This window comes from Macroventuria anomochaeta, assembly GCF_010093625.1.
Source record: "Macroventuria anomochaeta strain CBS 525.71 unplaced genomic scaffold BU25scaffold_37, whole genome shotgun sequence".
In the NCBI taxonomy this organism is placed as follows: domain Eukaryota; kingdom Fungi; phylum Ascomycota; class Dothideomycetes; order Pleosporales; family Didymellaceae; genus Macroventuria; species Macroventuria anomochaeta.
The window spans coordinates 147,326-175,029 of NW_022985398.1; the positions used below are offsets into that span (position 1 = coordinate 147,326).

Consider the following 27,704-nt stretch of genomic DNA (forward strand, 5'->3'; position numbering starts at 1 on the left):
TTGTTGTCTGGATCTTAAGTGAACTGCTCATTTACTACCTATTTAATCTTCACATGCTTAGCCACCTTTTCCGAACATGAACCCCGACATTGTACCAGAGTTGTGGCCGAGCTGAAGGCCTGTGTTGCCGCTGCCTGAAAACACAATGTGGTGGGATCTCTCGGCACCAACTGTCGCGTTCGTAATTGCCTGCTCCAGCAGTCTATCCTGAGCAGCAGCAATCTCTTTTAATACAGACATGCCTTCGCCATCTCCAATAGCCGATACTTCCCTATCACAAAGCTCGCGCTGAGTCTGCTGCGTGGCTGGGAAAAGCTCGACCAAGCCGTCGACCAGCTCAGTGACGTCCTCAATTAGTCGTCGAAACTGCTTCTCCTGGTACAGTGCCCATTTTGCTTTTTGGCGTACGCCAGACCGGTTCTGGCGCTCAATAGCCAGCTGCCGCATCTTGTTATGAAGCTTCGCCACTGCCGGATATAGGTCTGTCTGAGGATCGTATACCGCAAGGCTGTTGTCTTCAGGCTCTGTCCGACTCCTGTATCTGTTCGATACGCCCTCAGCTTCCGCAAACAGTTCTATGATCTGGCCAAGCAAGGCTTCAGCGTGTTTGACGGTTGTTTCCGACCCCAAACGCCCCGGAAGCGATACCGCATCTCGGACATCATCCAGACTCAGAGACTTGCCCCACCGCGACAAACGGAGTCTTGCGTTGTCAAGTTTGAGCTGACTTGTTTGGAAGCTCTTTCCAAATGCGCGGCCGAGTTGGACGATCTCGAAGCACTCAACTGTGTTGTTGAACAGGCCAGCGAGGGCGACGACACCAATAACAAGCCCAGCTGTCTCTGCCATGTCGATCCGCTAGATTAGAGGCGACAACGATAGTGAAGATGAGCAAGGAAGAAGAGGTAAGAAGAAGCGATATGGAGGCGTGTTCCTACCTTGCTTTTGGGTTGAAGTATGTAGGCAGCAATATCAGCAGTGGGGACGAGGGGCTGCGGCTCTATAAAGGATGCGCGCGCGATGGCCGCGGGTTGAGGCCAGAGCCTGTCAGCAGCCCAGCCTCATGCATAAGAGCTGCTGCTATCTGATCTCGCGCGAGACCCTCAACACTGCGCAGCCTGCTTGCTGGCATGTTCGATGGCCTTCCCCAGCATCACCACCACGTTTCGCAGGCGACGGTAACCAGGGGTTGCAGGTCGGCCACAACTCTGCCTCCATTGAGAGCCACTGCCGTCAAGTGTTTGTACCCGCTACGACCAACGCTGCACTAACCACGCTGCGGCGGTGGACTTGCTCTCGCTGATGAGCTTCTTCGACCGACAGGGCATACCCGAAGACGTATTACGGAGTCAACACGCGGAAGCCAACCATGTAGACAACGAAAACAACGATGAAAACGACAGTGAGTCGAGAAGCAGCGTTGACGATGGGTTCGACGAGGATATCATTACGCTACGTAACTATTCCTTCATCGCGCTTACCACCAATCCAACCACGTTCGCGATGCACGGACTCGTGCAGTTAGCCATGCGGAAATAGTTAGAAGAGCAGGACAGCTTAGAATATCGGAAGCAGCAATTTATCGGCAGTCTTTGCACCGCATTCCCGACAGGGGACTACGCGAACTGGACCAGGTGTCAGGCGCTCTTTCCGCACGCTCAGTCGGCGCTGTCGCAGCCACCCAAATCTGAGGAGTCGCTTCGACAGTGGGCTCTACTGTTGTACAATACGGCGTGGTACTCATGGCAAAAGGGAAGTTGGCATGATGCCGAGAAGTTGTCGGTAAGGTCGTTGCAGGTAAGGAGACGCCTGCTTGGAGAAGAGAGCGAGGAAACTTTAAGTAGCATTGTGATGGTAGCGAATGTATTGAGTCTTGGAGGGCGGTGAAGGACGCGGAGCTGAAGTACTTCAAACGCGCTGCATACGCTCAGGAGGCTGTCTAGGGTTGATGGGCCCGGTACATTGACCATTATGGCCAATGTCGCAGTGACGTACAGGGCCCGAAGGCTGCTGAAGGAGGCGGAAGATCTCACTATGCAAGTGCTAGGGAAGAGAAAGTGCTTCCTCGGGTCGGAACATTCACTGACATTGGCATCTATGGCTAATCTTGCATTAGTGTTTTGGAGTCAAGCGCGGTTCAAGGAGGCCAAGAAGCTGGGGGTGCAAGTGATGGGGACGAGAAAAAGAGTGTTTGGGGAGGAGCACCCAGACACGCTGACTAGCATGGCCAATCTGGCATCCACGTTTTTTTTTTTGCCAAGGGCGGTGGAAAGAGGCCAAAGAGCTAGAAGTAGAAGTGGTAGAAACAAGAAAGAGGATACTTGATTAGAACATCGAGATACGTTGATTAGCATGGGTAACCTGGCAAAGCTATATTTCCTGCAAGGGAAACAGAAGGAAGGGCATGACTGAGAGGACCAACTGATGGAAACGAAAAAGAGAGTGCTTGGGGAGGAGCATCCCGATACGCTAGGCAGCCTAGCTGGCCTTATGTTAATGTACAAAAATCAAGGGCTGTGGGAGGAGGCCGGAAAACTAAGAGTACAAATGATGGAGACAAGGTCAAGAGTACTGGAGCCTGAGCATCCGCACATGCTGGCGAGTATGGGCAACTTGGCGGGAGTGCTGGACCGGCAGAGCAAGTATGAGGAGGCGGAAGCAATGCACAGACACACGCTGGCGGGGAGAGAGAAGGTGCTGGGGCGCGAGCACAGTGGCGAGCATATACAGTCTTGCTCACCTGCTTGAGAAGCAATGTTGCTACGATGAATCTCTTGCTCTGTAGGAAAGAGCATACACTGCGTACTATACCGTTCTTAGATAGGGCTATTCAAGAATCTGTGCGTATCGCTGAGACTATTCTAAGACGCTTGAAATGCAAGAGTAGAATTAGGTTGTTCTCATTCTAGCAACAGTTGACAACAGTATAAGTATGTAAACTAGCAAAGTCTTAAGGTCATCACGCGGGCTGGCATAGCTTGGGATTAGGAGCTCAAGAACACGGTAGGAGATAATGGAAGAACATGTGGATGTAACACGTAATATAGCACAGAGTGGAAATGTTCTCGCACGTTGCTGTTACAAGAAATAAGCGCGCCCTTGATGATACTGTATACAATGCACATAAGTGTTAGCATTTGGGCGAGTCATGTTTGCAGAAAGCCTTGGTCTCGCGGCCCGATCCGAGCAGCCTGCCATTTGCTTCATTGTAATACAGCCATACTGTTTTAGTCTTTTCCATACAGCCAGAATTCGGGCGCTCGGTTGTCAATCCCCACTTGGTACGGCTTCTGGTCACCATTGCAGCGCAATGAACTGAGCTGTCTGAGTACTCTGCTCAAAATATGATCTTCTGATTCGTTTCTACACCTTGGCAGATTTCTGGACGACTTGCGTGAGGTTTTTGAGAGGTCCGAGGCTGTTTGGAGTGAGGCTGTTGGGCATGCCCGCAGTGGAAAGTGCTATTGCAGGTGAAGCAGGAGGCGTCCATACAGGAAGTGGAGTGAAATTCAAGGTTTAGTATCTGAGCTCTTCATTCTGGGATTATCTGCGCCTATGGGCCGTTGTTGGCGTTGTTACGATGAAAATCACGAGCGACTTCTCGCTACGGAGGGGTTCTCGCCATGCAGGGGGCAAGTTAACTGGCGACCTGCGTAAAAGAAGTTGAATGGGAGGTTCATCACCAGGCACTCGGTGTATGATCCATCTTCTTGGACGCATAACTCGGGATCGCCGTTACTGTCAGGCTTGGGCCCGTAGTTGATGTTGATGTGCCCGGTTCAGATCAGTTGCTCGGATATCTTGTCGTGTACTTATCGCGAGAGTTTGAAGAAGGGAAAGTGCATGCTGGGACAGTGGAAAGGGGAAGTTATGTGGAAGTTGAGCAAGTTCCTGTATTTCCCATCCTTATGATTGTTCCTCCCCATTAAACAGCTTGCACCCTCGCACACTCATTGCGCAAGTTTAATCGTCGACAACCTCTGCACCTTCCTCTTACTCCCTTTCCTCTTGAACACCAAAACATAGATCACGACCGTCAACAGACTAGCTCCAACTTGCGCCAGCCCCACAAACCAACTCGCACTCTGCACATTACAATACGCATTAAAATCCAGTTCACCCGCAAAATCCCTCTGAATCGCCTGTGCCGCCGGACTACACGTCCAGCCCCAAAGATCATTACTCTTGCCATGCTTATCCTTCTCATCGCGATACACGCCCGCTGCGACAGCCCATACGACTAAGTTGCCGAGCATGATACCCCAGGAGAAGAGGGAGGTGATGTAGGATACGCTGTTTGCGCGACTGACGCCGAATTTGTAGCTGAAGATTGTGGCGAAGTTGAGGATAGTCGAGATGGCGGCGACCGCGAAGTAGGAGTATGTGGGCCAGACTTTGGAGTCGTGTGCCCAGGCGGTACGGGATTTCGTCGTGCCATCGGCTTGTACGACGTCTCGGTAGACGTTCTGTGTTCGGAGGAACTTGGTGAGCGTCATGGTAATGGGTGCAAGAACACCGATGGAGATGAGAAAGCTCAGGGTGCGGGATACAACGCGAAAGCGCCGGATACGAGCTTTGAGGTGCTGAGTCTGTCAGTACACATTGTTGCTGTTGGTGCACACGAGCTTACTGCATCTTCTTGTTGGGCAAGCTGGAGGTCTCCAAGGTGTGCGAAGCTATGGTGACCATGATTGTAGTTGGTCTTTGTCGCAAGCTGGAGCGGCACCAGAGGCGTTGATGGTTGACTGAACTGATCGCTTAGAGGTGAAGCATGCGCAAGAAGATGCTGCTGCTGTTCATGCGCCATCGGGACATGCGCATTGTAGTACGAGTTGGCAGCCATGAGAAGGTTGCCTAGCGGATTGTGAGCTCAGGAGATACCAACATCAAGATAACCCTTTCTTATACCTTAAGAACTAATTTTCTCTGCTCAGCCGCATGCTGACAGTCTTGCATATATTGCTGACGGGCTGCAGTTCTTCTTTCCATAAACAGCATGGTTTGAGTGGCTTCGCGGACACCCATGTCTAAGCGAACCACGCCATCTACGGAATTGCGTACAGAGCGTGGGACCTATTCTTAGCTAGATGCAATGACCAAAAATCAAACACGACAAGGTATGCTTACATCATTGTGCTTGAATAGTCACGCCAGCATCTCTACGATGGACCAGACATGCCGCGAGAGGAGCCTCACCTTTCGTGGGCTGTCATAAGATGACATTGGTTGTGTCTTACCTAATGTCAATCGTTCTTGTTTCGGCGTGGTCATTGAAGAACACATCCAACATCCGTATCACTATACCAACTCTTCTGTACTCATCGCCCTGTAGACGAAGTAGTAACAATCCACGTGTGGGTGTCCTCATGATGGGCATTACCCATAATGTCAGGTATCCGTCTTCGAATGGTAGCGCCTCCACGGCGTCTGCTTGACTCCTTCCGATCCTCATGAGCGTGTCTTGGGGATCTGATTGTTTAGATTGCTCTGATGGTACTGAAGTGTATAGGTACTTTCTGTCTCCCAGCCAGATGACGGGAGCAAGCTCGCCAGTTATCCGTAGTACTGATCTCGTCACATCAATACGCCCGAAGGGTGAGGACAACAGTACTGGTGTAGTGCGACAATACTCAACAACAGCTGCGTATTCACCGTGGACTAGAGTACACCAATTGTGATGCACCTCGCCGTCAACAGAAGCCCAAGACCACGAAGGTGCACGTTGAGTAGCGGGACGTGAGATATCGGATCGACTGGAACACCACATGAGTTCGCCGAGCAGGTCGATGTCCCACAATCCTGCGAAGTATCGAGCACTCGAAGTCCGGCTAAATCGAGCTGCAATGCCGGCGAGTGCAGGGAGTTTATCATTGGAATAAGTGAGAAAGCGTCGACTGTAGTCCTGAACGATTGACCTCCAGTAGTCGAGTGAACGCCGGTGTTTTTCCAGCTTAGAGGAGAAATAGTACAGGTCTTCTTCCTGGCCTTTAGAATGGGTCACCGAGCTCTCACACTGCCACCAGAGCTCCTCTGTACTATACACGAGCATCCTAGGAGCTAGAATATGTTCTTGCAAGGTCCAAGCGCGAAGGTTGATTGGATCGTTTGCAGGGTCGCGTGTTCGTTCTACTCGCTCTATCAAGAGTGGGGTCATATCCGAGTCGGGAAAATTGAATGTCACGGGGACAGCAGTTCCAACAGGTGCGTTTTGATTGGCAAGAAATCCTTCATGTACGCTCGCAGCACTGGCAGCCGAAATGCTGACGTATGCTTGTTCGAAGATTTGTGCCATAAGTGAGATCTCTCGAGCAACATCCTCTGGATCATCCTGGATGATGCATAGACAGTCTACCCACAAATAACGCATACCAAGCTCGGATGTCACGAATATTGCGTCTTGGAGGGTCTTTGGAAGCTCGGAGAAGACGATGCCATTCGTATGATCCTGTGCGTTGTCTTGTCTCGTGGTGATAGGTTGCGGCCCACCCCAACAGTACGAGAGAGCTATCTGGACGGTCAAATCATGTCTGAAGAATCTACACACCGGGGAATTGCCCCACAGTCATCTCAGGGAGAATCAACGTACCAACATATTGCCCTTGTTCACCTTCCTCACTCCAATGCAAGCTGACTGACATGATGGGTCGTCTTGTACCTAGGTCGATCACACGTGTTGGCAGAAGTCCATATGGCTTAGGGCACGTGTCATGTTTTAGCTGACAGTCTCCGAGCCATCGCGAGGCTAGGTTGAAGCCAGGACCTAGGTCCGATCTGTCTACCTCCGACCGTACAAGTACTTCTGGAATCATAGGATTGGCTTTTCAAGCGGTCAGTCTCATATTTTGCAAAATGATTGGGAACCCATAGCCCATCCCAAATGGGATAATCGCTGGAGAAAGAGGAGGTCGAGTCAGACTGCACAAGCCACATGCTCTTGCACGCACTTCGAAGCCAATGGAAACCCACTTGCCTGTAGCCGTGAATATTCGCGCCCTGATAAGCTGAGATCTTTCAAATCTGCGCACGAAACGATCGTAGCCAGCAGGTGTATCATCAAGCTCTTGCTCGAAGTGGGACGCATCCCAGAGACTACCTAACAGATGGGGATTCGCGGCGTAAGAGAACCTGATTGATGCTGTAGAATCGTGTCCAGACCAGTACAGTTGGACAGAGACACCGCTACGAGGGTCGATGTAATCAAGATCGTCTGCGGACAACTTCATCGTACCATCGAACCATCGCATAGCCGACGATACCTTTTTCGTTTCAAGCTCTTTCTTGAACGTGTCGAGAGATTGATGGAGGTATTCAATGGCCCATTGGACGATGAGGCATCTTCGAGAGTTGCTGTCAGCTAAGATCTTCTTAGTGAGACGCAATGTCTCTGTCCCAAATCGCATCAAATCATCCAGTGCCAGCTGTGCTTCCTGGTCATCAAGAATGTGTGTGAGGTGCAAATTCTGGCAGATGCGGCATGAATGCGTGTCCCCTGTGTTTGGACTGATGGGGACTAAGTCGTTCCTAGATCTTTGGGCGCTGACTGCGGGATCGCTGTTGACGATAAGCTGCCGTGCTCTAGCCTGGTCGGAATTTGACAGCGCTTGAAATGCGGAAAGAAACCTTTGAAGGACGTCTGTATGGTGATCAGCGTCCATGGCGGTGTGCGCGAACTTTTGAAGGTCGTCGGTTGTATATAAAGTAGTTCTTCGATGATGCAGTGGAAGGCTGAGTGAGACGAGATGCAAGTGGGATACGTTCCAGCCCCGCAATTACCCAAAAGGGAGGCCAAGTCTAAACCTGAAACTTGATAGAGCAGCATATGCGCTCTCCTTGATAGGAATGCTGATGCAATGGGATAATGTCTAGCTCGGTATCCTGTTGTCGTATGCCCGTCTAACGCAGCTCATAATTCATAATTCATATCATGCCCGTACCTCTGTTCATTTCCTCTTCCCCCTCTTGCCTCCAGGTGTCGGGACAGTCTTCGGTGCCGCATGCTTTAGGTTCTTCTTCAGATGATCGTGCAGTTGTGTCTTTGAAGGAAATGAAGCATCGCAACCTATGCACTTATGCTCCCCAGCAGTCTGCTCCATCTCGGCCTGTCTTGCGGCCTTCTTCGCCCGCTTCTTCGCAGCTGCGCCCATCTTCGGTGCTTGTGCTTCGGCAGTCTCGGTGTCTGGTGTTTCTGTACCTGACTGCGGTGTGGAGACGGAAGTAGATGCAAGGCCGGCGAGGCGGGCTTCAATAGCGGGGCGGGAGGCATATTCGTCGTCTTCATCGTCTTCATCGTCTTCATCGTCTTCCTCTGCAGCCTTCTCTAAGCTGGGCGCATCGTTGGCTGGATGCGTAGTTCCGGCTTCTGCTTCGCTTTCCACGTCTGAAAGTGTGTCGTCCAGACCAAGCTTCTCTGCCTCCGTTGTAAGGTCTTCCACAGGATCGTCCATCATCACATATGCCTCCGTGCTCACTGCGTCGTCGCCTCCACTCTCTGCAGGCGTCAAGACCCCAATGCTGGCCCCAAAGTCATCCAAGTCCAGGTGTGCGTTGTCTTTCTGCATCTTCCTCTTTAGATCCTTCAGCGCCTTTTGGTGCTTCTTGCTCTTCTCATGCGCTTCGTATTGCCGCTCGCTCTTGAACGTCTTGTTGCACGCCACACACTCGAAGTGTTCCTCCTCAGTTTCCTCCTCAGACTCTTCTAATTCGCTTGCTGGTCGTTCTGTAGCCCAACTTGGAAGCTCCTGTGCCTCGCGCTCCAGCTTGGCGTTCAGTTCCGCCCTCGCTCTCGCAGCTTGTGCCTTCCTCAGTTCTCGTTGTGCCTTCGCTTTGTCTTCGGCGGATCGTGTGTCGGGCGTGTATCGAGGGTCTCGTTTGCGTACGAATGCTACTAGCGTCCTGACAGCGTCGTTGAATTCTCTTCGTCCATCGTCGCGGTACTTCTTGTTCTCCTTCTCTGCTAGTCGGCGCGTATAGCGGTCGGGCGCGTCTGACAAGCGGTATACGTCCAGCCAGACGAAGCTCTTTGCCGTTGCGAAGCCGTCCCACACAGCGTAGAAGTCGCGCACCACGCCCTCGTAGTCGTCGTCCTTGTGGCCAAAAGAGGGATAGTTCGGTATGTTGGTGCCCTCGTAGTCGGCAGCATATTCTTCCTCCTTTGCCAGCTGCTCGAAGGTCTCGCGCACGAAGCCAAAGAAGCCACTGGGCGCATCCGTGTACTGGACGTTGCTTCTGAACCGTCCCATCATTCGTGTAATCTCCTCTGGTGTGGTGACCTTCATGCTGCCCTGGTACTGGTCCTCTCCAGTGCCCTCCCCAGTGCCGCCGCGCAGGATGTCGGCCTCGTGCGCATCGTACCAGGCGCGCTCTTGCTCGTCAGACAAGACCTGGTATGCATGCTGGACGTCAGCGAAGAGGGCGGTGGTGCGTTCGACGTTGCCATAGTTGCGATCAGGGTGCAGCTCAAGTGCTTTTCTGCGATATGCCTTCTTGAGTCTGCATGCATTAGCTGAGGCACTCACGTGTGTTTGATATGATGTCAGTACTCGTCCTGTGTCGCGGTCCTCTCCACACTGAGCAGCTCGTAGTAGCTGGTCTTGACTTCCCCACCAACCTGCCCCTCGGCTGCCCCGCCTCCGGTCGACTGCGATGCGCCCATGGTGAACAGTCGCTCGGTCGAGTTGCTGCGTCAGAGGCCCAACCCAGTCTAAGATATTCTCGAGAAAGCGCGTCGCCGATGTAAATCAGAACTAGGGCCAGCCCGTTCGAACCGGCGTTGCGCGAGTGCAGTGATTGGCCCGGCGCGAGAAAGGCGAAAAACCTGAGCAAACAGTGACAAGGCGACAGCGCGTGAGAGAGCCACATGCCCCGGACTGGCCTAGCCACAGCACCGAAATGGCCTGCGCATTTTTCACCGTTGACGCATCTCGTGCGTTGCTTTTTCTTCATAAAGGCGCAAATCCCCCGCGTTGCGCCGTCATACAGAACTCTGGAGATTCCTTCGGCTATCGGCAGGCAAGCATCGAGAATCGTCCACGCACCACATGACTCCCGCATAAGAGTCCCAACAAAAGAGCAGGAAAGTCACCACCATCTATCATATTCCAGAACAGCGACGCCTTCGTCACCTCCTTGTCACTCGTTGAATGCACCTGCAACAACGTTTGATCGCCGCAGGGTGCTGGCTTGAGCCCTAAACAACTTGCAGCGGAAGAGATCCGGACAGAAGCTTGACTCTGGCAATCGCTCGGTCCACGACCAATCCCCACACCACGTGTTGCATTCTGCGCCTTTGAGTCGTCAGCCCTACCCAGCTACCACGGTGCAAGCACCACACACCAGCACCGGTGATGAAGTTCGGCCACGTTTTCAAGCAGTGCCTGCGGAACGAGGGATTTCCGCCCGAGTGGGTCGATTCGGCCATTTCCTACAGCCAGCTCAAGAAGGTCATCAACCGCCTGACAGATGAGCTGCGGCAGGTGGGCCTTGACCCGGCCACTCTCTCGAAGCTGCTGAAGCATGTTGAGGATTACAATGCCTCGGCCGGCCAGGATGGCGACCAGGACCGGCCCTTTGAGTACATCTTGAACGGCGATAATGCTAAAACAACGTCACCAAAGGCAAAGAAGCCTTTCCACCCAAAGCTGCTCTTCTACGTCAACGAGAAGAACGGCGATGTGGACAGTGCCAGTATCGATGAGGAAACCAAGCACAAACTGCAGATGCTAGCCGTTGAGACAGGCATGACAGATCTGCGAGTCTTCGAAGATGCAGACTCCCAGAAGCCACCAGGAACCGAAACCGCCATCCACGGCTCACGATCCGGATACCGCACCGTCGAAGTCCCCCTAACCTCCGACACGGAGTTCTTCACCCAGCTCACTTCCGAAGTCGCCGGTCTCGAAAAGCTCCAAGAACGCGAGGAAAAGCGCATGCACGCCTCCATCGAATCGCTCGGCTCCCAAATCGCCAAACTAACCGACGTCAACAAGCGCTCCAACAAGAAAACCATCGCCGCCTGGCGCCAAGTCTTCCAAATGTACATCGAAGAAGGCATTTTCTTCGGCAACACGGAGCAGGACCACAAATCCCACAACGCAGACAAAGCTACACAACGACTGGCTGAATTCAGCAACAAGATTGCGCGAGCGGGATTGGTGGAGAAGTTCAAGAAGAAGGAGAATATGACCGCGCTGAATATGTTTATGCATATCAACCGTGAGATCCTGCAGGGTCTGCGCTTCGGCGAAATAAACCACAATGCTATGATCAAGATTCTGAAGAAGTTCGATAAGCGCACGGCGCTGGGTGTGAAGAGGACGTTCCCAAGACAAGTCGAGTATCCAGAGTTCAGCGAGCATTTGGCCAAGGCCGTATGTGCTGAGGTCAATACAAGGATCCTGAGCCACGTACCGCAGCTCGACGACTACAGCTGTCCGATGTGCTGCGAGATCGAGTGGCGGCCCGTCAAACTCTCCTGCGGACACGTGTTCTGCATCAGGTGTCTCATCGTTATGCAGAACAACAAACAGCACAACTGTCCATTCTGCAGGGCGAAGACCGTCTTCGACGCGAACTCTGGTAAGCATGCCCAAACGGACTGAGGGTCTCACGGAGCACCCTTTCCTTCTGCTTCCCTTTGAAGAAAAAAAAAAAGATTGCTAATTGAACACAGATAATCTCGACAACGAACTCGCTGTCTTCCTGAAGAAATGGTTTCCGGACGAAGTCAAGGCCAAGCAGCGCTACAACGAGCACATGGCTGGGGTTGACCAGTATGGTGAGGTGTATGCGGATCAAAAGTGCGTTGTCATGTAACGTGTTCGTGAATAGGATTTGCTAAGGCTCTCGCTAGGTTCTTTCGGGGAGGATCGTTATGGTAAGTCTTCGAGAATCCTGAACACCAAGGAATTGTGACTGACCTGGAGATAGGCATATGGTCTGATTGATTTACGTGGAGTACAGAGTACAGGATCGAGCATGTTGGCAAGCGCACATAGGCGGAGGTTGGAGTGTTTCCTTTCATCATTTCGCTTCTAAGATACCCCCACTCACGAGTGACGAGCGACGTGCAGCTACTGCCCTTCTCATAAGCATATAAACACACAATCTACTCACTATCCTCACATCACCATTGCTTTATCGTCGTGACAAAGTTTGTCCTTTGTAATGAGGTAGACCGGGATCCGCCATCTCTCTATTTTGCACCCGCTTTCCGACGCGTCATGCTCGCAAATAGCAACAGATCCCTTGCTCGATGGGCAGCACGGTTGTTCGGCAGGAAATGAACATGTTTAAGCTTGTTCGGACGACTATGGAGATATTACGATAGCATCACCGCAGCACATCGAGGCGCACATCCTTCTGCTTAAGTAGCCTATCGAGACTCTTGGGAATGATGAGAGGCGTGAATGGACGTACAATTGAGGAGGACATTCGTTAACATTTGTGAACTCACGCAGGAGCACAGTGGACGTTTCTAGTAACTCAAGGAAACAAACATCCTCATGTCAATGTGCATTGGAAGGTATTATGCAAAGAAAAAATATACACATTTCGAATATCATCCCCTCTATCCACAAACACACACACACTCTCTCTCTCTTTTATTCGCTCTATTCACACATCCACCTTACATCTCAGCATACAAGAAGTTGCCATCCTGGTCAACATACTCAATCGTCTGCTTCGTAACACAGTAGCCCTGCTCCTCCCACGGCAGTGTAGGGTACGGGAAGACGCCAGAGCTGGGGTAAGGCGTGCTAGGCTGGCCGGCAGAAGGACCCTCCTCATACTCCGGGCCGTCAGGCAGGGGAATATCGATGGGGCTGGGGGTGTATGTGAACGGCTTGCCGGCGGGCTTGTTCTCGGTTGCCTTGGGGAGAGTCTGGTATGGGGCGCTGAGGTCGGGGAGCTCGTCGTCGGAAGCGGCAGGGGTGACCTTGGTGCACTTGGCGTAGACGTGGAAGTTGGGGATGTCGTCGGGGTTGAGCTCGCCGTTGAGGCCAACGACCTTGTAGTAGAGGTTCTCGGCGAGGTAGGGCTCGACATCGTCTGGGTGGAGAGACTTGAGGGATCCGTCGGCCTCCTTGCCCTGGAGGCAGGTGGTGAGAGGAAGAGCGCCTTCGGTCATGATGGGGTAGGTGGCGTTGCCGCCGCCAGCCTTCATGCCACCGAGGATACCGTAGGCACCGACGTAGTTGGGGTCTTGGGTGTAGTCGGTCGATGGGTCGTAGTCGGCCTCGGAGCTGGTGCCGTTGGTGTAGGGAGCAGTCGAGTTGGAAATCGGGTAGGGCGCGGTTGAGTTCGAGTACGGGGCAGTCGAGTTGGAGGTGGAGTTGGAGCCAGGCTTGCCGATGAAGCAGTGGACAGTGTAGGAGCCGTCCATAGCGAACTTGTCAGCGACAATGGAAAGAACGTGGTGGTAGTCACCCTCCTTGAGAGGACGACCCTGGTACTGGCCGGTCTCGTACGAGGTCTCGTTATCGGCACGCCTGCTGAGAGTGCGCTGGCCAGCACCGTAAAGGCTGGTAACAGCGCGAGCAACCTGAGAGTAGGTGCGATCGCTGGTCTCGGGGTAGTGGTATCCGAGAACACGGGTCTCCCTAATGTCCTGGGAGGTGAAGTAGTCACCCTTGGTGTTCTTGGTGAATGGCTTGAGAGGAGTGTAGCTGTTCTTTGCCTCACCCTGCTGCCACTGAGCCATACCACGGTTGATGTTGCCGTTGGCAACGTAGGTGTTGGGGACGATGAGCTGGTACATGGCAAGCAGACGGTCGACGTTGGTGTGGTGGAGCCAGAAGATGGGGTCGAAGGAAGAGATGTCGAGGTAGTACATGTGGCCACCAGTCTCACCGCCAGCAGTGTTGTGGATGGCATCGTGGACAGACTCGAAGCTGTCAACACCGCTGCCGCTCAGATCAGTGCGGACACCAATCTGGGAAGTGGAGGCGGCACCCCAGGACTGCTTGCTGGAGAAGAGAGCAAAGACACGGTCACGGAGAGAAACGCGCATAGCGTTGAAGCGGGCATTCATCTCGTTGTTGTTGCTGCGGGTAGGGTTGGCAACGGGGCGACGGAGTGTGTTGGGCCAGTTGTTCCATGGGCCACCACCTATCTCAGATGGGAGAGAGCTGCCCCAGCTGTACGAGTAGAGAGGGTTGGCGATGGTAACGGTTCCAGAAGGCTTGGTGACAGTTACGGTCTGGTCACGGATCAAGGTAGGAACGGTAGCACTGCCACCATCCTGCGCCCAGTCCCAGTAGGGCATGCGCAGGGTCGCCGCAGCTTGCTGCCATCGGCTCCGCTGGCCCTCGGGAAACGTGTCGATGACCTCCTGAACACTCTGGTACAAGGCTTGCTGCGCAAGGATCAGTATCAATTCGTGTTTTGTAGCGCAGAATGCTTACCTCGAAGATAGCCAGGTACGGCCTGTGCCAGGAACCGAAAAGAGTCTGCGCGTGAGGGCAGAAACCAGCCTGGTTGAGCAAAGGAGTGGGGAAGTTGTTCCAGGTGACAAAAGGACGGCCGTGGACACCAACAACCTGGTAGTACGAAAGCCTGTCGTTCTTGTCCTTTGCCATGAATCTCTCCATTCCCAGCAAGTACAGGTTCCATTGGTCGGCGTTCTGCTTCAACTGGCGGATCTCGAGACGAGGAGCAGAGACACGGCCGTTGCTGTTACAGGTGCCATCGCTGCCGGTGCTTGTGCTGCAGACACCGGTGATGGCGGTGTATCCACTCGACTGACGGGCAACCAGGCTGTCAGCGATCTCATCAATCTGCCTCTTGAGGATGGCGTCTTGCGAATGACGAGCGTGGTGTTGGTGGTGGGCTCCGTGCTGGAGGGCGACTGTGAACTGAAGGAAAGCGAACAAGGCGAACAACATGGTGGTCATGTTCTGGGGCTTGCTGAAGTTTGCCATGGTCGAAGTAATGCTATGCACTTTTCGAAAACAATGACAGACGAAAGGAAGCCAAAACGTGCTGAGATGCGATTAAAGAGCGATGCGTGTCCAAAAGAGCGTAACGACGTCGGATCGAGTCCTCGGTCTGTAAGAGGAAAAAGCTAAAGTCCTAAACAGAAACCCGGACGTCAAAAGACAACGAAGAATCAGAGGTTTACCACGGGACAGGCAGTGGCGGCTTGTCGGGTCATATATCAAACATCCTATTTCTAGCCATGCTCGACTAGGATTGGGCTGATCCCACGTCGTGTCCAGTGCTGGTGAGGCGGTGGAGATGGAGCTGGTGGCGCTATCAGATTTGTGGCCCTCGTGGAGTCCTGATTGGGTGAAGCTGGCGATGGTGGGAATTTGGCGAGTCCCTGTCGCTGCGAAACAGCCAACTCGCTCTGATCCGCAGCTACGCCCCTGACTATCCCCAAAGCGCAAACATCTGCGGGCGCTTGGACGGCACCCGATTGCTGATGGGGAAGGCTTCAAAGCAAGCTCACGCCAGCTCCACCAGATGCTGCATCGTATCCTGGAGATAAAGGCAGCCCCTCCCGTTGTGACGGTTGTGCAACCTGAGGCATCTGTATACGAGGTGCACATGAGATTGACGGCCCGCTCGTTCTTGCACGAGACGAGAGATGAGCTCGAGCTTGCTGGCCCGCTGGACCCTCCATGCGGCCTCGCAGTCCATCGCCCAAAAGACACTACTAGCACTCAGCCACCAGGCAAAGAGTCAAGACGCCGAACAGCATCCAGTTTAGTGCAGTCGTCAGCGCTGGTTCTGACGATTGAAATTGCTTTGTAGCGTACCGCAAAAGGAAGAATCGCTGTACATGCTGACGCTGCACATGAACTCCTTACTCGTAGTAGCTTTCGAATCATGAATATTGTCCCTTTTAGTTGCGAACAACACAGGCATACCAAAAGCAGAACAGACTGCCGCTCCTCTTTCCGTATCCGCCTCCAAAATTTCAGGCAGGGTGATCTGCATCCTGCATCCACCACTCACTTCGTCCAGCCGAGGAAGGAGCCAATGTTTCACCACCGGCAGCCATGGCAGGCCAATCAACCCCCATGTCATCTCGGAATTAAGTCACTCATTCGACAGCTGTTTCAACACCCCACAGCTCGCAAAAGCTTGACTACATAAGCAATGCAAACATGCGTTGAGAAGGGCCGGATCTACAGGCACCATCTCAACAGGATGAAGGTGGAGCAGGAAGTCCCTAGATACTGATGCAGGTACGAGAGCTGCATCGCAATCTCTCAGCCCTGAGGCCCGATGGTGGCGGTGCAGAGAATCTGAACTTTGAGAAAGCGTACACATCAGTAGCTCGTCAAGTTTTTGCTGAACTTTGCAGACGCGCACTTAGGCGAACCTTCGTATCAACTTGTGTATTCCCTCCTCATTCACGAGTGATGTTCACCGTATCCAAACCACAACTCACGTCACCGTGGGGATCCCGAGTATACTTAGCAACACCACACGAGACATGCAGATCTGAATTTCGGTACCTTTGTAGCGAAGGTGCGTGCGCGTCAATACCTGCTGGTTCAACGTCCACCGAGCAGCACGTCAGCATTGGTCGCTCTCCGAAGGGTCGCCCAGTTGGCGTGCGGGCTTGGCCGTTGAGTACGACGATAAACGTTCTAGGCGCTCCGCCGCGTAGCTTCTACACGAAGCCGGCTTTGCGCCGTGGCTTTGCGGTCAACTCGTACAACTCCGGGGTACAGCATCAGTCAGAAGCAACAGTCGAACCACACAGTCCATCAATTACAAAAAAATCTGGATCTGAACTACAATTGAAACTTGGTATTGGTATCATCGTTGCCATCTACCCTACTAGAACGTTATTTCTAAAAGAAAAGGATAAATGAAAGTACAAAAGAGGGGTATATAATCCATTTCGAAATACACACGTAGAAACAAAGAAGATTCTGTCCGTCGAATCCGCCAAAAGACGACTCATTACAAGGCTCTACTGGAATGCGCCACGGATCTTCGCATACAGCTCCGTATCCAAGAAATTGTAGTTCGGATCGCTGAAGCAGAATGGTGCGCGCAACAAGGTCTCAGCTGTAGGACGCTCGGTGGGATCGATGGTGAAGCAGTCGTACATGAAACTCAGGCCCTCGATGCTGATAGCTCTGCTGACGTCCTCGGGGATGGGAGGAGCTTGGTTTAAGGAACCTAGCTTGTAGATGGCGCCGATGGCTTCCTCGCGACTCCAGGGACGCTTGCCAGCAAACATCTCCAGAACGACGCAGCCAAGGGACCAGATGTCTACCTTCGCGCTGTATCCCTGACCCTGAGAGCGGATAACCTCGGGCGCCATCCAGAAGACGGAGCCCTGCATGGAGTTGGTGACGTCGTTGCCGTAGATGTTGTCGCTCTTCTTGGAGATACCGAAGTCAGAGATCTTGCATGTGCCGTCGAGATCGAGTAGGATGTTGTCGGCTTTGAGGTCGCGGTGCAAGATGCCTTCGCGGTGGAGGTAAGAGAGGCCGAGAAGGGTTTGACGCGTCAGGGAGCTGACGACTGATTCTTCAAACTTGCCGTGCTTGCGAATGCAGGAGCCGACTGAGCCACCAGATATGTACTCAAGGAAGATGGAGATGCTGTACTCTTTGCGCTCGCATCCAAGGTACTGCACGATGTTGGGGTGGTCAAGATGCTGCATCGTGTCGATCTCCTGGTCAAGACTCTTGACTAGCTCCTTGATCTTGTCCTTGTCGGATCCGGCTGCTTTAGCATTGACTTCGACTTGTTTGACTGCGATAAGCTCACCAGTGGTGATGTTCATACCGAGGTACACACGACCGAACGTTCCCTTGCCGATCAGTTGACCCTTCATCCATTTGAACGTTGGCTGGCGTTGCATCTGAGGAAGGGTATCCTGGGGGATTGTCTCGAGCTGGATAAGTCGCGATCCTCTTGATGGCTTGACCTGCTCGATCCTAGCGTGGAACATCTTGGTTGACTTCCTTCTCACGATATCGCCACCATTGCGGAGCGTAGCAACTCGCGAAGGGCCTGCAGCAGCGGCCTGGCCGGGCATCGGCCTCTTTTCCATGGGGTGGTACTGAGACTTGACTACCTCGCGGATAGATTTCGTCCGTCCGAGACCTACGCCAGACTTCCGCATGTTGCGTTGAGCGATAGACTGCAGACCAGTCTTTCCTCGACTCAGTGTTGGATTCGCTGGTCCAGCGTCATCCAGAGAGGACATTGGCGTCAAAGTACCTGTGCTCCCATTCGAAGAGTCGGTGGATGGATCTGTTGATGAGTCCGTCTCATCCTCTTCGAGCATTGGTTGGTCGAGGTTGACGTTGGGGAAGAGCTCATCGAGGTGGTCCACGAGGGCTTCGGCAGGTGGACGATTTGCCCATACGTTGCTGGCGAACGAGTCACGACGGTTGAAGTCGGGTTCATCACGTGGTGAATCGGTCCATGTCGCAGAAGCAGCGGACTCAGGGATCTTGTCACTGTTGTGTGATTGACGTTCGTCAGCTGTGTTTTGTTCTTGCTGTTCCGCCACCTGAGCTAGCGAGTTCTTCGAACGCGACGTCTTGAGCTTCAGGTTAGGGCGTTGTGCTCGATGACCACTGGTGTTCCTGGCAATAGACACAGTCCGTGCTGGCGCTGGTGGACTGCGCCCAGCGAGCGGTGCAGCAAATAGACCATCATCCGAATCATCGTCGTCAGAATCGTCAGAATCAAGGTTTGGTGTGGTGGTGTGGAAAGATACACGCGCTTCTTCGAAGTCGTGCGTTGGTCCATATATCGATACCCTTGACGATTCTCGTGTAAGCGCGGTTGAAGGTGCGCGAGAAGAGGTAGGGCCGAAGTCTGGCGAGCGTGGTCGCTCTTCTTTTGATTGGTCTACGGTCGGGCGGGGTGGAGTAGGCATCGCCAATGTGAGACTCGGCTTATCAAAGGCCACTTCGTCTTGTAAAGCTTCGATGTAGTCAGGTATTTTGAACGGAATGTTGCCTTTGCTCATTATAAATTCGCCGGGGCTGCGAGGAGACACACCTGGACTGTTCCTGCCAGATCCGGCCGCGGGTCCAAACCCGCTATCCTTCAGAACTTGTTGAGAGGGACGAATGCTCTCGGGCGAGGAGTCATGCATCTCTTCCTTTGGTGGAGGCTTAGGAAGTGCTTTGTTGGCTGCTCCCACAGAGCCACCAGCAATACCTGCTCCGATGATGGCAGCCGCAATGTTCGAAAGACCACTTGGACCTTGAGGTATTGCTTTCCGTTTGGCTGATTCAGACTCAGTCGACTTCCGCTTAGACGAAGTGTCATCTCCTTCTGGCCAAGACGGTGGACGAGTTTTGCTCCTTGATAGCGAGTTAGCTTTGAGAAGTGTTGTCGTGTCAGCTGGTACTGGTGGCGGCGGCCTCTTGGGCGTTCCGATTTCCTTGTTGTTGGGTTTCTGAGCCTCAAAAGGTTTCTTGAGGTCCTCGTATGGAGAGTTGCGTGGCTCATCGAAGTCAATGATGCCAGCGCTTCGGAATCCAAGACTGTCGCCTGACGCAGACAGAGGGTCAGGACTGTTGCCTTTCAACCGCTGCATGCGACCCTTGAGATACTCTTCCTGTTTGCGCTTCGTCTCTTTGCGATGCTCCTCTGCAGCCAGTTCGAGCATCCTGCGGCGTTCCTGCTCAGAAGCATCGTCGCCAGCGGGCCATGATGGCTCAGTCGGCCTTCCGCCTACGTTCAATCGACTCGAACTGGTATCGGAAGGCACCTCCTCCTTTTCTGTTAATTTGCGCAATGCTGCAGCTTGAGCCGGCACAAGCGTCGACTCTCCAGACTTCAGACCACCAGGAGACCCAGCCTGGGAGTTGGCATCCAGTCCAGTCGGTTGCGACATGGAGACGCCAAGACCATTCGAGGCTGCGCTCGTGTCTTCTTGTGGGATTTTGACGAAAATCTTCAGTTCTCCAAACTTGTTACCGAACTGTGAACGAGCTTTCAGAAGATTGGTGTCGGAGAGCGCGTCTTCATGCTCATACTGCCCTGGCGTTGTCATGAACAGCTCAACTCCCGGCATTTGACTGAGACCTAAACTCAACTCTTCGCAACACATGTGCCGTATAGCTGCAGCGGAGTCTGCATTGGTGATGTCGATCAGACGATAATTCCAGCCATCCGGTGTGACAAATGCATATCTGCGCTCCTCTCGTATCGAAATACGCGTACGCCCGGACAGTCGGCTCTCTGCGTCTGTTTGCGCAGACCGTCGAGAAGGTGGACGCTCGTTCAAGGATGTTTCACTGGAGTTCATACCGGATTTGCCAAAGAACGATCCACTCGGATGATGTCGATGACTTGCTGGACTAGTAGGGGAGTCCAGACTAGTATCATCTGGAGACGGGTGACTTTCCTGCTTCTTCCTGTCCCTGCCCATGATCTTACCAAAGAACCCCTTGTGATGATCTTTGGCGCTCAATGGCTCTGCGTTATCGTATCGCGAGAATCCAGTGCCAGGCCGAGTGGCTTCATGTCCATTCCTCTTGTTCTCATTGCGGCTGTCAGATCGACCCTCCATGAAGGAGCGACCCGTAGGCGGCCCTGACCCTGTGGTCGCAAATGTGGACAGGTTAGACTCAGAGCTGTTCCCACGGGCGTGCGAGTAGTAACGTTGGCCGTTAGCAGCAATGCCTGCACTGAGCTGCCCGCCATTCGTCGCGAGTCGTGCGGACGACAGCGCTGGACTTTGCTGTGGACTTGCTTGTCGATGTGATCCAAATGCTGAGGGCCCGAAATCACTCGAAACGTTCGGGCTGTGCCTCTTGGTGTTGGGTTCCAGGTCGCGAAGTACTTCTTTGGAGAACGCGCTGCGACCCTCTGAATAGTCTGGTGGCGGGCCAATTGTTGGTACAGTGAAGTTCCTCTGCTGCGTCGAGATCCGTCGCGGAGGCCCAGAAGCTGAAGGCGAGTGCAAAAGCATATGTCTACCGGGGCTCTCTTCGCCGTTGCCAGCTGTAGTGGGAGTCGAACCAAAACCCAACGGATTCGGCGGCATGAAAGGCGAGTGCTCAACGCCACCATCAGTCCCTGCACTGGGCACTGTGACGCCAGTGTCGGTGCGTTGGGGCACTCGGACAGGACCTGAGCTTCCAGTCTCTACGATCTGGCGTACGAGCCTGCGCAGCTTGCGACCCTCGTCTCTTTCTCTGTTCTGATCCCAGCCTGTACCACTTGCTGTTGTCTGTTTGGCGAGCTGTGGGAAGATGACCTGGTGCATCATGGCGACGTTGCCCTTCGAGCCGTGACCACGTCCAATGTCGAGGAACCTGGAACTTTCCAAACCTAGTGTCCTGAACGTCTCCTGCCAGTCCTTCGAGAAGCCATTGTCTGCTAGCCATCGTTGCACGTGTTCGGCTGACCATTGTGGCGAGGTAACAGGTGGTGATACGGGGCCGTCTGGGCGATGGTAGGCATTGGTGTGGTTCTGCATAGCGCCGGACTGATCGTAAGCTGCTCCTCGATCTTGTGGTATCCCGAGGTGGCCGCGATTGCTTGGTGTTGAAGGAAAGTTGAGAGGAGCACTCGAGCCGTATTGGACACTCTGGACGCTGTCGTGGAGATTGAGGAAGCTCGTGCCTGACATATCAGCATTGGGAGGGAAGCCATCTTCCCTGTAGAACGTGGGCTCTGAGTACTGCCTCGCAGCATGCGATTGCAAGGCAGGTATGCCCACTCCTGGACCAAAGGATTCTCCATCAGGTATGTATGTAGCCGAAGTGAGGGGCGCCTCGACCTGTTGCTGTAGCGGTGGAGGACCTGGCGGAGGGGGCAGGTGCGATTGGTAGCCCTGGTACAAGCTGGGGTTGTATCCAGGCTGCGGGTACTGTTGTTGCTGTTGGCGTTGCTGCGGAGGAGCGCCCCAGCCGCCTACGCCATAGCCTCCTGGGTGGGGAGGAGGGGGGATGTTCATGCCCGTCGAGGGCCGGGGCGGCGGCGGCGGCAGGCCCATGTGCTGTGCGGGTGCCGACGCAGGCTGGCGAGGGGGAGGGGGTAGCTGGTACATGGCGAGGTGCTGGGCGTAGCCCTGCTGTCTTTGTAGGGGCTGCTGGGGATCGGCAACGGTGTGCGCCCTGCTGCGAGGGCTCGAGGAGTCGGGCAGCAACTGGCTTTCTGGCACGCTCAGGCTCGAGTGCAGCGTCGGGAGGGGAGCTGGCGGAGCACGGCGACCGGTGCGATCTGAGAGAGCGGGTTGCGAAAGGGACGACGAGGAGCGTTGGCGCGGCGCAATTGTCATGTCTCGTGGGCGGGTGCGCTGTGAAGGAGCTCCTCAGGGCAGCATCACGACGTTGCGCGGCAGCCGAGTCGTCGTCTGCTCGCTGGTGTCGCCGCACGCTGAGCGAGGCCGTGGGGTACCAACAAACAGATCTTGCCTGCGGTGCTTGGAAAGCTCCGTGCTCCCTGTCAGATTGAGGATGGGTTGGCCACGGGCGGAGTGGGTACGAGGCTAGTTAGCGGGCAGCAGCTTATGGGAATCCGGAAGTCTGGGGTCGGTCGATGGGCGCAGCGGGCGGGCGCATGAACGGCCGTCAGTAATGAGGGGATCCACGCAGTAGACGGGCAGACGTTGGCCAGCGAGAGGCGGCAGACCTGAAGCTGGCTCTCGGCGTCTGCGCTTGGGAGGGCGCTCTGAGAGGCCTGGCGGGCGCTTAGACGTCGCAGACAAAGATGGGACAGCGGGAACCGCAGTACGCGTATACGAGCTGGCGCAGATTGCTGCACGGCTACACCAAGGTGTCGAGGGATATGGGATCAGTATGGGATCAGTATGGGATCAGATGCGCGAAGATGCACGATGGTGTTGATGCCTGCGCCCTCAGCTGCACCTCTGCTGGAGGCAGTCAGATGGCCCACCCAGCTGTGAGGTGAGGGCTGCGCGTCCCGCTGCACTCCAGCGCACACGACAGACGCCGCTGAGACAGGCTAACGTAGAGAGCTGTCAACGCCTGTCAACGGCTCGCTCGCCATGGCCTTCACACGCTCGCTGTTATCTTACAGCGGAAGTTGCCCGTCGAACTTTGGTTGACATCTGTAAATGACAGCGCCGCCACGTTTCTACCCAACAACAAACACACCACCAGAGAGGTTTGCACGAGCAGCAGCAGCACGAGAGCGCGCTTCACTGCGCCAACGCGAAACTTGAATCAGTCGTGTTGCGGCTGCACTCCCCTGCAGAGTGCCTGCATCACGCCCTCGACCAACATCGAAATCGTGCGTGTTGTGTTCTGCGTCTCACCACTCGACGCTGGCAATGCGCTGCAGAGACCACACCGTTATCGCTGCATGCCACTCAGACGAGACCGTCGGTCGATAGATGCACTGATCGTTTGCAACAAGAGCCGCGTTTGAGGTTGCAATGCTATCTTTTGGGAGATATTCAGGGCATTTTGCTCACGCCATGGGCTGACGAACGTTCCTGACTAAACCACGTCGCGTTACATGTGGTGCTCGTCCAAAACTCTGTTGAGGAAACTGCTTTGAGTGGTCCCTTCCGGCAGCAACCGGTCGACATTGATGTCATCGCATCGTAGACCTGAACCCTTAAAGCACTCGCAGCACCCACGTCAACAACACCAGAATACTACTGTTTCTTAGATTCAAAGCTTACACAGGTCGTCTCCCTTGGCACAATGGCTCAAGACCTGAGATCACAGAACATCAAGAACCCAATTGACGTTGCGGAGGTTAGTCTCTCTTCACGTGAAGCTTCCCAGGCTAGCAAGCTCACGTTTCATGTGTAGTACCTCTTTCGACGCCTGAAGGAGGTCGGTGTTGAGTCAATTCACGGTGTCCCCGGTGACTACAACCTTGTTGCTCTCGACTACATCCCCAAAAATGGACTGAAGTGGGTTGGCAACTGCAATGAGCTCAACGCAGGCTACGCAGCCGATGGCTATGCCCGTGTGAAGGGCGTCTCCGCACTCGTCACCACATTCGGTGTTGGTGAGCTGTCTGCGGTCAACGCAATTGCGGGTGCATACTCAGAATACGTCCCCATTGTTCACATTGTTGGCTACCCGTCGACGTTATCACAGAGCGATGGCGCTCTTCTGCACCACACGCTCGGCAACGGCGACTTCACCGTCTTCTCGAGAATGTCCAAGGAGATCTCTTGCGCTGTTTCCATGCTAAACAACATACACGAGGCAGCGACTCTCATCGACAACGCTGTTCGGGAATGCATTCTCCACTCAAGACCGGTGTACATCTCCCTCCCGACAGACATGGTACAGAAGAAGGTGGACGGCGACAGGCTTAATACACCGCTTGACCTGCACTACCCAGCAAATGAGCAAGAGCGAGAAGACTACGTAGTAGACGTTGTTCTCAAGTACCTCCACGCTGCGAAAAACCCCGTCATCCTGGTCGACGCCTGCGCCATCCGGCACCGAGCACTCAAGGAGACCCACGAACTGGTAAAGAAGTCTGGCCTACCCACCTTCGTCGCGCCAATGGGCAAGGGTGCCGTCGACGAAACTCTTCCCAACTTCGGCGGTGTCTATGCCGGCGACGGTAGCAACAAGGGCGTCCGTGAGCGTGTCGAGTCCTCGGACCTAGTCCTCAGCATCGGTGCCATCAAATCCGACTTCAACACCGCCGGCTTCACAATCCGCCAATCCCAACTCAACACAATCGACTTCCACAGCTACGGCGTCAAAGTCCGCTACTCAGAATACCCAGGCGTCCGCATGAACGGCGTCCTCGCCAAAGTAACCCAAAAGCTCGGCCAACTCAACATCGAAAAGGGCCCCGACCCCAATAACGACATCCCCACCGAGGAGCTCGAGTCACCCGAGCCCACAATCACACACGCCTGGTTCTGGCCGCGTCTCGGCCAATTCCTGCAGAAATCCGACATCATCCTAACAGAAACCGGCACCTCCAACTTCGGCATTTGGGAAACTCGATTCCCCGCCGACGTCAACGCCATCAGTCAAGTGCTATGGGGCAGCATCGGCTACGCAACCGGTTCGTGTCAGGGGGCCGCGCTCGCGGCGAAGGAGAAAGGAATCAAGCGCACCATCCTCTTCACAGGCGATGGTAGCTTCCAGCTCACAGCCCAAGAAGTCAGCACCATGATCCGCAACAAGCTGAACCCCATTATCTTCGTTATCTGCAACAAGGGGTACACAATCGAGCGCCTGATCCATGGGTGGAAGGACAACTACAATGATGTGCAGGAGTGGAAGTACAAGGACCTGCCTGAGGTGTTTGGCGCGCCGAAGGGCAGCGTACTGACATATAGGGTGGAGAGTAAGCAGCAGGTTGAGGAGCTGTTCAATGATGAGCAGTTTAAGAGTGGTGAGACCCAGAAGATGAGGTTTGTGGAGTTGGTTATGCCGTGGAACGATGCTCCGGCTGCTCTGAAGGGCGTTGCAGAGGCGGCAGCGAGGAAGAATGCGCAGGTGGAGTAGGATATTCAATGGTTTGATGGCTTGACGGTAACTTCAGACTCTTCTCATTTTCAAATGTTAGCGTTAGCAAATGAAATCGTACGAAACATAAAGCCGGTCTACGCAAAGCATTTCTGTTGCGTCAACAAAACAGTCTGGTGGCGTCAAATCAGATGTGTTTTCCTCCAAGGATCACAGATGGAAAACAGATGGAAAAGCACTAAACATTCGATGCTACTATTTAGTAGACACCACTCTTCACGACTACGACGGTGTGGTGGTTTTCATACATGCATTCGTCATTCCGACTACTATCTATATTACATGATGCATATCCGCATGATCCATGATGGCCGAAAAATACCAGCCACTCTTACGCAGTCCAGAGCTGCTGGTGGGCATGATGTGAGATGACGGATACGCAGAAACTAGCTGCGCATCGTAAGTATGCCTACAACGTCAGCCAGAAGTACTCAAAGACCTCTACTGAATGACTCCCCAGTAACGCTCGGCGTTGAAGGAGGAGGCCCAGTCCGACTTCCAAGGTGAGTCAAAAGAGTTGTGGATGAAGACATCGGAAGTGAACTCGCTGCGAATGGAAGATAGAGCCTTGGCCTGGTTGTCGGGCGATGGAACAGCCTTGCCGTTGGCATCACCCTGGTGAGGCCAGCCAGTCTCGGTGACAACGACGCGGTTGGTGTTACAAGCGGTCTTAACTCGCTCGATCTGGCCCTTAACGAAGGTACCGGCATCCTCAGCGGCGGTGTTCTGGTCGAAGAAGGGATGGCAGTTGACCATGACAACATCGGACGCCTGACAGATAGAAGGGTTGTCAAGGGTCGCGGGCACTGTATCAACGGCTCCAACAGGACCATTGTATCCAACTCCACGGAGCTGGTCGCGGCCACGGCGAATAGCATCGACAACTTCGGAAGCAGTCATATCACGATCGTTGACACGCTCGTTCTCAACAGAGAACAGCTTCATGATATCCCAGCTACCGCCAGCATACTGGTCAATAGTGCTCTTCCAGGTCGTGATGACAATGCTAAGATCCTCGCCATTGCCCTTGTTGCTGAGGTATGCGCCACCCATGAGCATTTGACCGTTCTTTTGGGCGTTCTGGACGGCGAGTGGGATGATGTTGCAACCCATGCCGTAGATGCGGACGACCTTGTAGGAGCCCATCCTGCTGAACTCGTCGGCAACCTCAGTGTCAGTTTTGCAGCGAGTGTTGCCCTCCGAGCCGGTGAAAGGGTCGTACGTCACACCGTTGGGAAGTCCGTTGTCATTTTGCTTGTCAGCTTGAGGTGCCTGGGAAGAAGTAGGCGCGGCTGCAGTTGAAGGTGGGGCAGGTGGAGGTGAAGAGGACTCCGGTGCCAGCGCCGGTGTAGTGGGCGAAGGAGGTGGAGGTGGGGGGGTGTAAGAAGACTCGACTGCGGCGGTTGTAGTAGACTCGTTCTTGACTTCGGCCGACGATGGCTGAGGCTGAGGTGCCACGAAAGAGAACGAAGGCACTGTCGCAGAAGAAGCTGGCGGAGCAGGCGCAGCGGATGGAGGCACGACGACAGGCGCTGCGGAAATAGAGACAGCTGGGGTCACCGTGGGAGTCACCTCAGACGTAGTGACCACCTCCACAGACGTAGCCGTAGTCGACTGCTCCACGGTCGAGGTCGAGTATGGCACACCGTCCTGGTCAACATAGATGACCGCATCAGCGAGAGTCTCCGTGACGTAGACAATCTCGGTGATATAGTCGCGCCTGAAGTCTACGAACTGTTAGCTTCCCAATCAGTATCTCAAGTGACTATACATACTGAGGGGACGACTGCTAGCAGTGCCCAGGATCGCGGCGAGTGCGCCCGCAATAACGATGGACTTCATGGTGAGTATGAAGCGAGTGCTATGGAATGCTCAATGTAACTTTACTGCGCAAAGATGGCCCTCGAGGTGTTTGCGGGGGTGTTTGGGGTGCAGAAGTGCAGAGATGCAGCTTGAGCAAAATGATAAAGAGTGACTGACTGCCCGCAGCTGGAGTGAAAGGAAGGTGAGTCGGGCTGGGCCGAGTTGAGAAGCTTCGGAGCAGAAGGGAAATGGGTGTAAAGAGTGTGGTGGGGAGGCAGGTGCAAGCAAAGGAGAAGAGCGAGTGTTATGCGAGTGTTTGGTACCTGCGTCGACCTTGCTTTCTTGGCGCGCCGCCAGGGCAACCGCGATTGTCAGCAAGTGAAGGTGAGCCTCGCTTCCCACTCTAGCCAGATGGCCCTCGAGGCTCTCAATGCTTCCCTCACGTCGTGATGTCGCCTGGACACAGCCCCAGTTTCCCTC

The 27,704-nt window shown here is 54.1% G+C and overlaps 10 protein-coding genes across 10 annotated transcripts; 2 read left to right on the forward strand and 8 right to left on the reverse strand.

The window, feature by feature from the left end:
* Positions 1–22: 22 nt before the first annotated feature.
* BU25DRAFT_414388 (uncharacterized protein) lies at positions 23–972 on the reverse strand. Its single transcript, XM_033707270.1, has one exon. The coding sequence runs from the start codon at positions 847–849 to the stop codon at positions 58–60; it is 792 nt and encodes a 263-aa protein (XP_033557576.1). The 5' UTR covers positions 850–972; the 3' UTR covers positions 23–57.
* A 2,978-nt stretch (positions 973–3,950) lies between these two features.
* On the reverse strand, positions 3,951–4,580 carry BU25DRAFT_350224 (uncharacterized protein; the record flags this gene model as incomplete). Its single annotated transcript, XM_033703294.1, has 1 exon — positions 3,951–4,580. A coding segment is annotated over one exon (630 nt), but the record flags the coding sequence as incomplete, so codon positions are not given.
* Positions 4,581–5,677: 1,097 nt separating this feature from the next.
* On the reverse strand, positions 5,678–6,508 carry BU25DRAFT_298076 (HET-domain-containing protein; the record flags this gene model as incomplete). The annotated part of the gene is made up of 1 exon (XM_033701943.1): positions 5,678–6,508. A coding segment is annotated over one exon (831 nt), but the record flags the coding sequence as incomplete, so codon positions are not given.
* Positions 6,452–7,797, reverse strand: BU25DRAFT_178119 (uncharacterized protein). The gene is made up of 2 exons (XM_033700887.1): positions 6,971–7,797; positions 6,452–6,817 (listed from the first exon to the last, which is right to left on the reverse strand). The coding sequence occupies exons 1-2, from the start codon at positions 7,653–7,655 to the stop codon at positions 6,537–6,539; spliced, it is 966 nt and encodes a 321-aa protein (XP_033557579.1). The 5' UTR covers positions 7,656–7,797; the 3' UTR covers positions 6,452–6,536.
* A 143-nt stretch (positions 7,798–7,940) lies between these two features.
* Positions 7,941–9,652, reverse strand: BU25DRAFT_434196 (DnaJ-domain-containing protein; the record flags this gene model as incomplete). The annotated part of the gene is made up of 2 exons (XM_033708847.1): positions 7,941–9,489; positions 9,540–9,652. 2 exons carry the CDS (start codon positions 9,650–9,652, stop codon positions 7,941–7,943), a joined length of 1,662 nt encoding a protein of 553 aa, XP_033557580.1.
* A 342-nt stretch (positions 9,653–9,994) lies between these two features.
* Positions 9,995–11,824, forward strand: BU25DRAFT_375940 (RING-14 protein-like protein). The gene is made up of 2 exons (XM_033704102.1): positions 9,995–11,574; positions 11,669–11,824. Exons 1-2 carry the CDS (start codon positions 10,344–10,346, stop codon positions 11,809–11,811), a joined length of 1,374 nt encoding a protein of 457 aa, XP_033557581.1. The 5' UTR covers positions 9,995–10,343; the 3' UTR covers positions 11,812–11,824.
* Positions 11,825–12,490: 666 nt separating this feature from the next.
* Positions 12,491–15,212, reverse strand: BU25DRAFT_494347 (Di-copper centre-containing protein). Its single transcript, XM_033711770.1, has 2 exons — positions 14,403–15,212; positions 12,491–14,353 (listed from the first exon to the last, which is right to left on the reverse strand). The coding sequence occupies exons 1-2, from the start codon at positions 14,916–14,918 to the stop codon at positions 12,626–12,628; spliced, it is 2,244 nt and encodes a 747-aa protein (XP_033557582.1). The 5' UTR covers positions 14,919–15,212; the 3' UTR covers positions 12,491–12,625.
* Positions 15,213–16,740: 1,528 nt separating this feature from the next.
* BU25DRAFT_414395 (Pkinase-domain-containing protein) lies at positions 16,741–19,116 on the reverse strand. The gene has a single exon (XM_033707271.1). It carries the CDS (start codon positions 19,079–19,081, stop codon positions 16,928–16,930), a length of 2,154 nt encoding a protein of 717 aa, XP_033557583.1. The 5' UTR covers positions 19,082–19,116; the 3' UTR covers positions 16,741–16,927.
* A 4,119-nt stretch (positions 19,117–23,235) lies between these two features.
* Positions 23,236–25,610, forward strand: BU25DRAFT_178294 (pyruvate decarboxylase). Its single transcript, XM_033700889.1, has 2 exons — positions 23,236–23,669; positions 23,727–25,610. The coding sequence occupies exons 1-2, from the start codon at positions 23,616–23,618 to the stop codon at positions 25,398–25,400; spliced, it is 1,728 nt and encodes a 575-aa protein (XP_033557584.1). The 5' UTR covers positions 23,236–23,615; the 3' UTR covers positions 25,401–25,610.
* Positions 25,428–27,471, reverse strand: BU25DRAFT_375953 (glycoside hydrolase family 17 protein). The gene is made up of 2 exons (XM_033704104.1): positions 27,197–27,471; positions 25,428–27,148 (listed from the first exon to the last, which is right to left on the reverse strand). Exons 1-2 carry the CDS (start codon positions 27,261–27,263, stop codon positions 25,863–25,865), a joined length of 1,353 nt encoding a protein of 450 aa, XP_033557585.1. The 5' UTR covers positions 27,264–27,471; the 3' UTR covers positions 25,428–25,862.
* Between the last annotated feature and the right edge of the window lie 233 nt (positions 27,472–27,704).

What these genes read in the sequence shown, in the direction of transcription:
- BU25DRAFT_494347 (XM_033711770.1), bottom strand. Translation starts at nt 14,918, where the DNA reads ATGGCAAACTTCAGCAAGCCCCAGAACATGACCACCATGTTGTTCGCC. An exon ending in CGTACCTGGCTATCTTCGAG is followed by an intron (nt 14,354 to 14,402) that starts GTAAGCATTCTG and finishes ATCCTTGCGCAG; the next exon opens with CAAGCCTTGTACCAGAGTGT.
- BU25DRAFT_375940 (XM_033704102.1), top strand. Translation starts at nt 10,344, where the DNA reads ATGAAGTTCGGCCACGTTTTCAAGCAGTGCCTGCGGAACGAGGGATTT. An exon ending in CGTCTTCGACGCGAACTCTG is followed by an intron (nt 11,575 to 11,668) that starts GTAAGCATGCCC and finishes AATTGAACACAG; the next exon opens with ATAATCTCGACAACGAACTC.
- BU25DRAFT_414395 (XM_033707271.1), bottom strand. Translation starts at nt 19,081, where the DNA reads ATGCATGACTCCTCGCCCGAGAGCATTCGTCCCTCTCAACAAGTTCTG.
- BU25DRAFT_178119 (XM_033700887.1), bottom strand. Translation starts at nt 7,655, where the DNA reads ATGGACGCTGATCACCATACAGACGTCCTTCAAAGGTTTCTTTCCGCA. An exon ending in GCGAATATTCACGGCTACAG is followed by an intron (nt 6,818 to 6,970) that starts GCAAGTGGGTTT and finishes CCGCTTGAAAAG; the next exon opens with CCAATCCTATGATTCCAGAA.
- BU25DRAFT_178294 (XM_033700889.1), top strand. Translation starts at nt 23,616, where the DNA reads ATGGCTCAAGACCTGAGATCACAGAACATCAAGAACCCAATTGACGTT. An exon ending in ACCCAATTGACGTTGCGGAG is followed by an intron (nt 23,670 to 23,726) that starts GTTAGTCTCTCT and finishes TTTCATGTGTAG; the next exon opens with TACCTCTTTCGACGCCTGAA.
- BU25DRAFT_414388 (XM_033707270.1), bottom strand. Translation starts at nt 849, where the DNA reads ATGGCAGAGACAGCTGGGCTTGTTATTGGTGTCGTCGCCCTCGCTGGC.
- BU25DRAFT_375953 (XM_033704104.1), bottom strand. Translation starts at nt 27,263, where the DNA reads ATGAAGTCCATCGTTATTGCGGGCGCACTCGCCGCGATCCTGGGCACT. An exon ending in TGCTAGCAGTCGTCCCCTCA is followed by an intron (nt 27,149 to 27,196) that starts GTATGTATAGTC and finishes AACAGTTCGTAG; the next exon opens with ACTTCAGGCGCGACTATATC.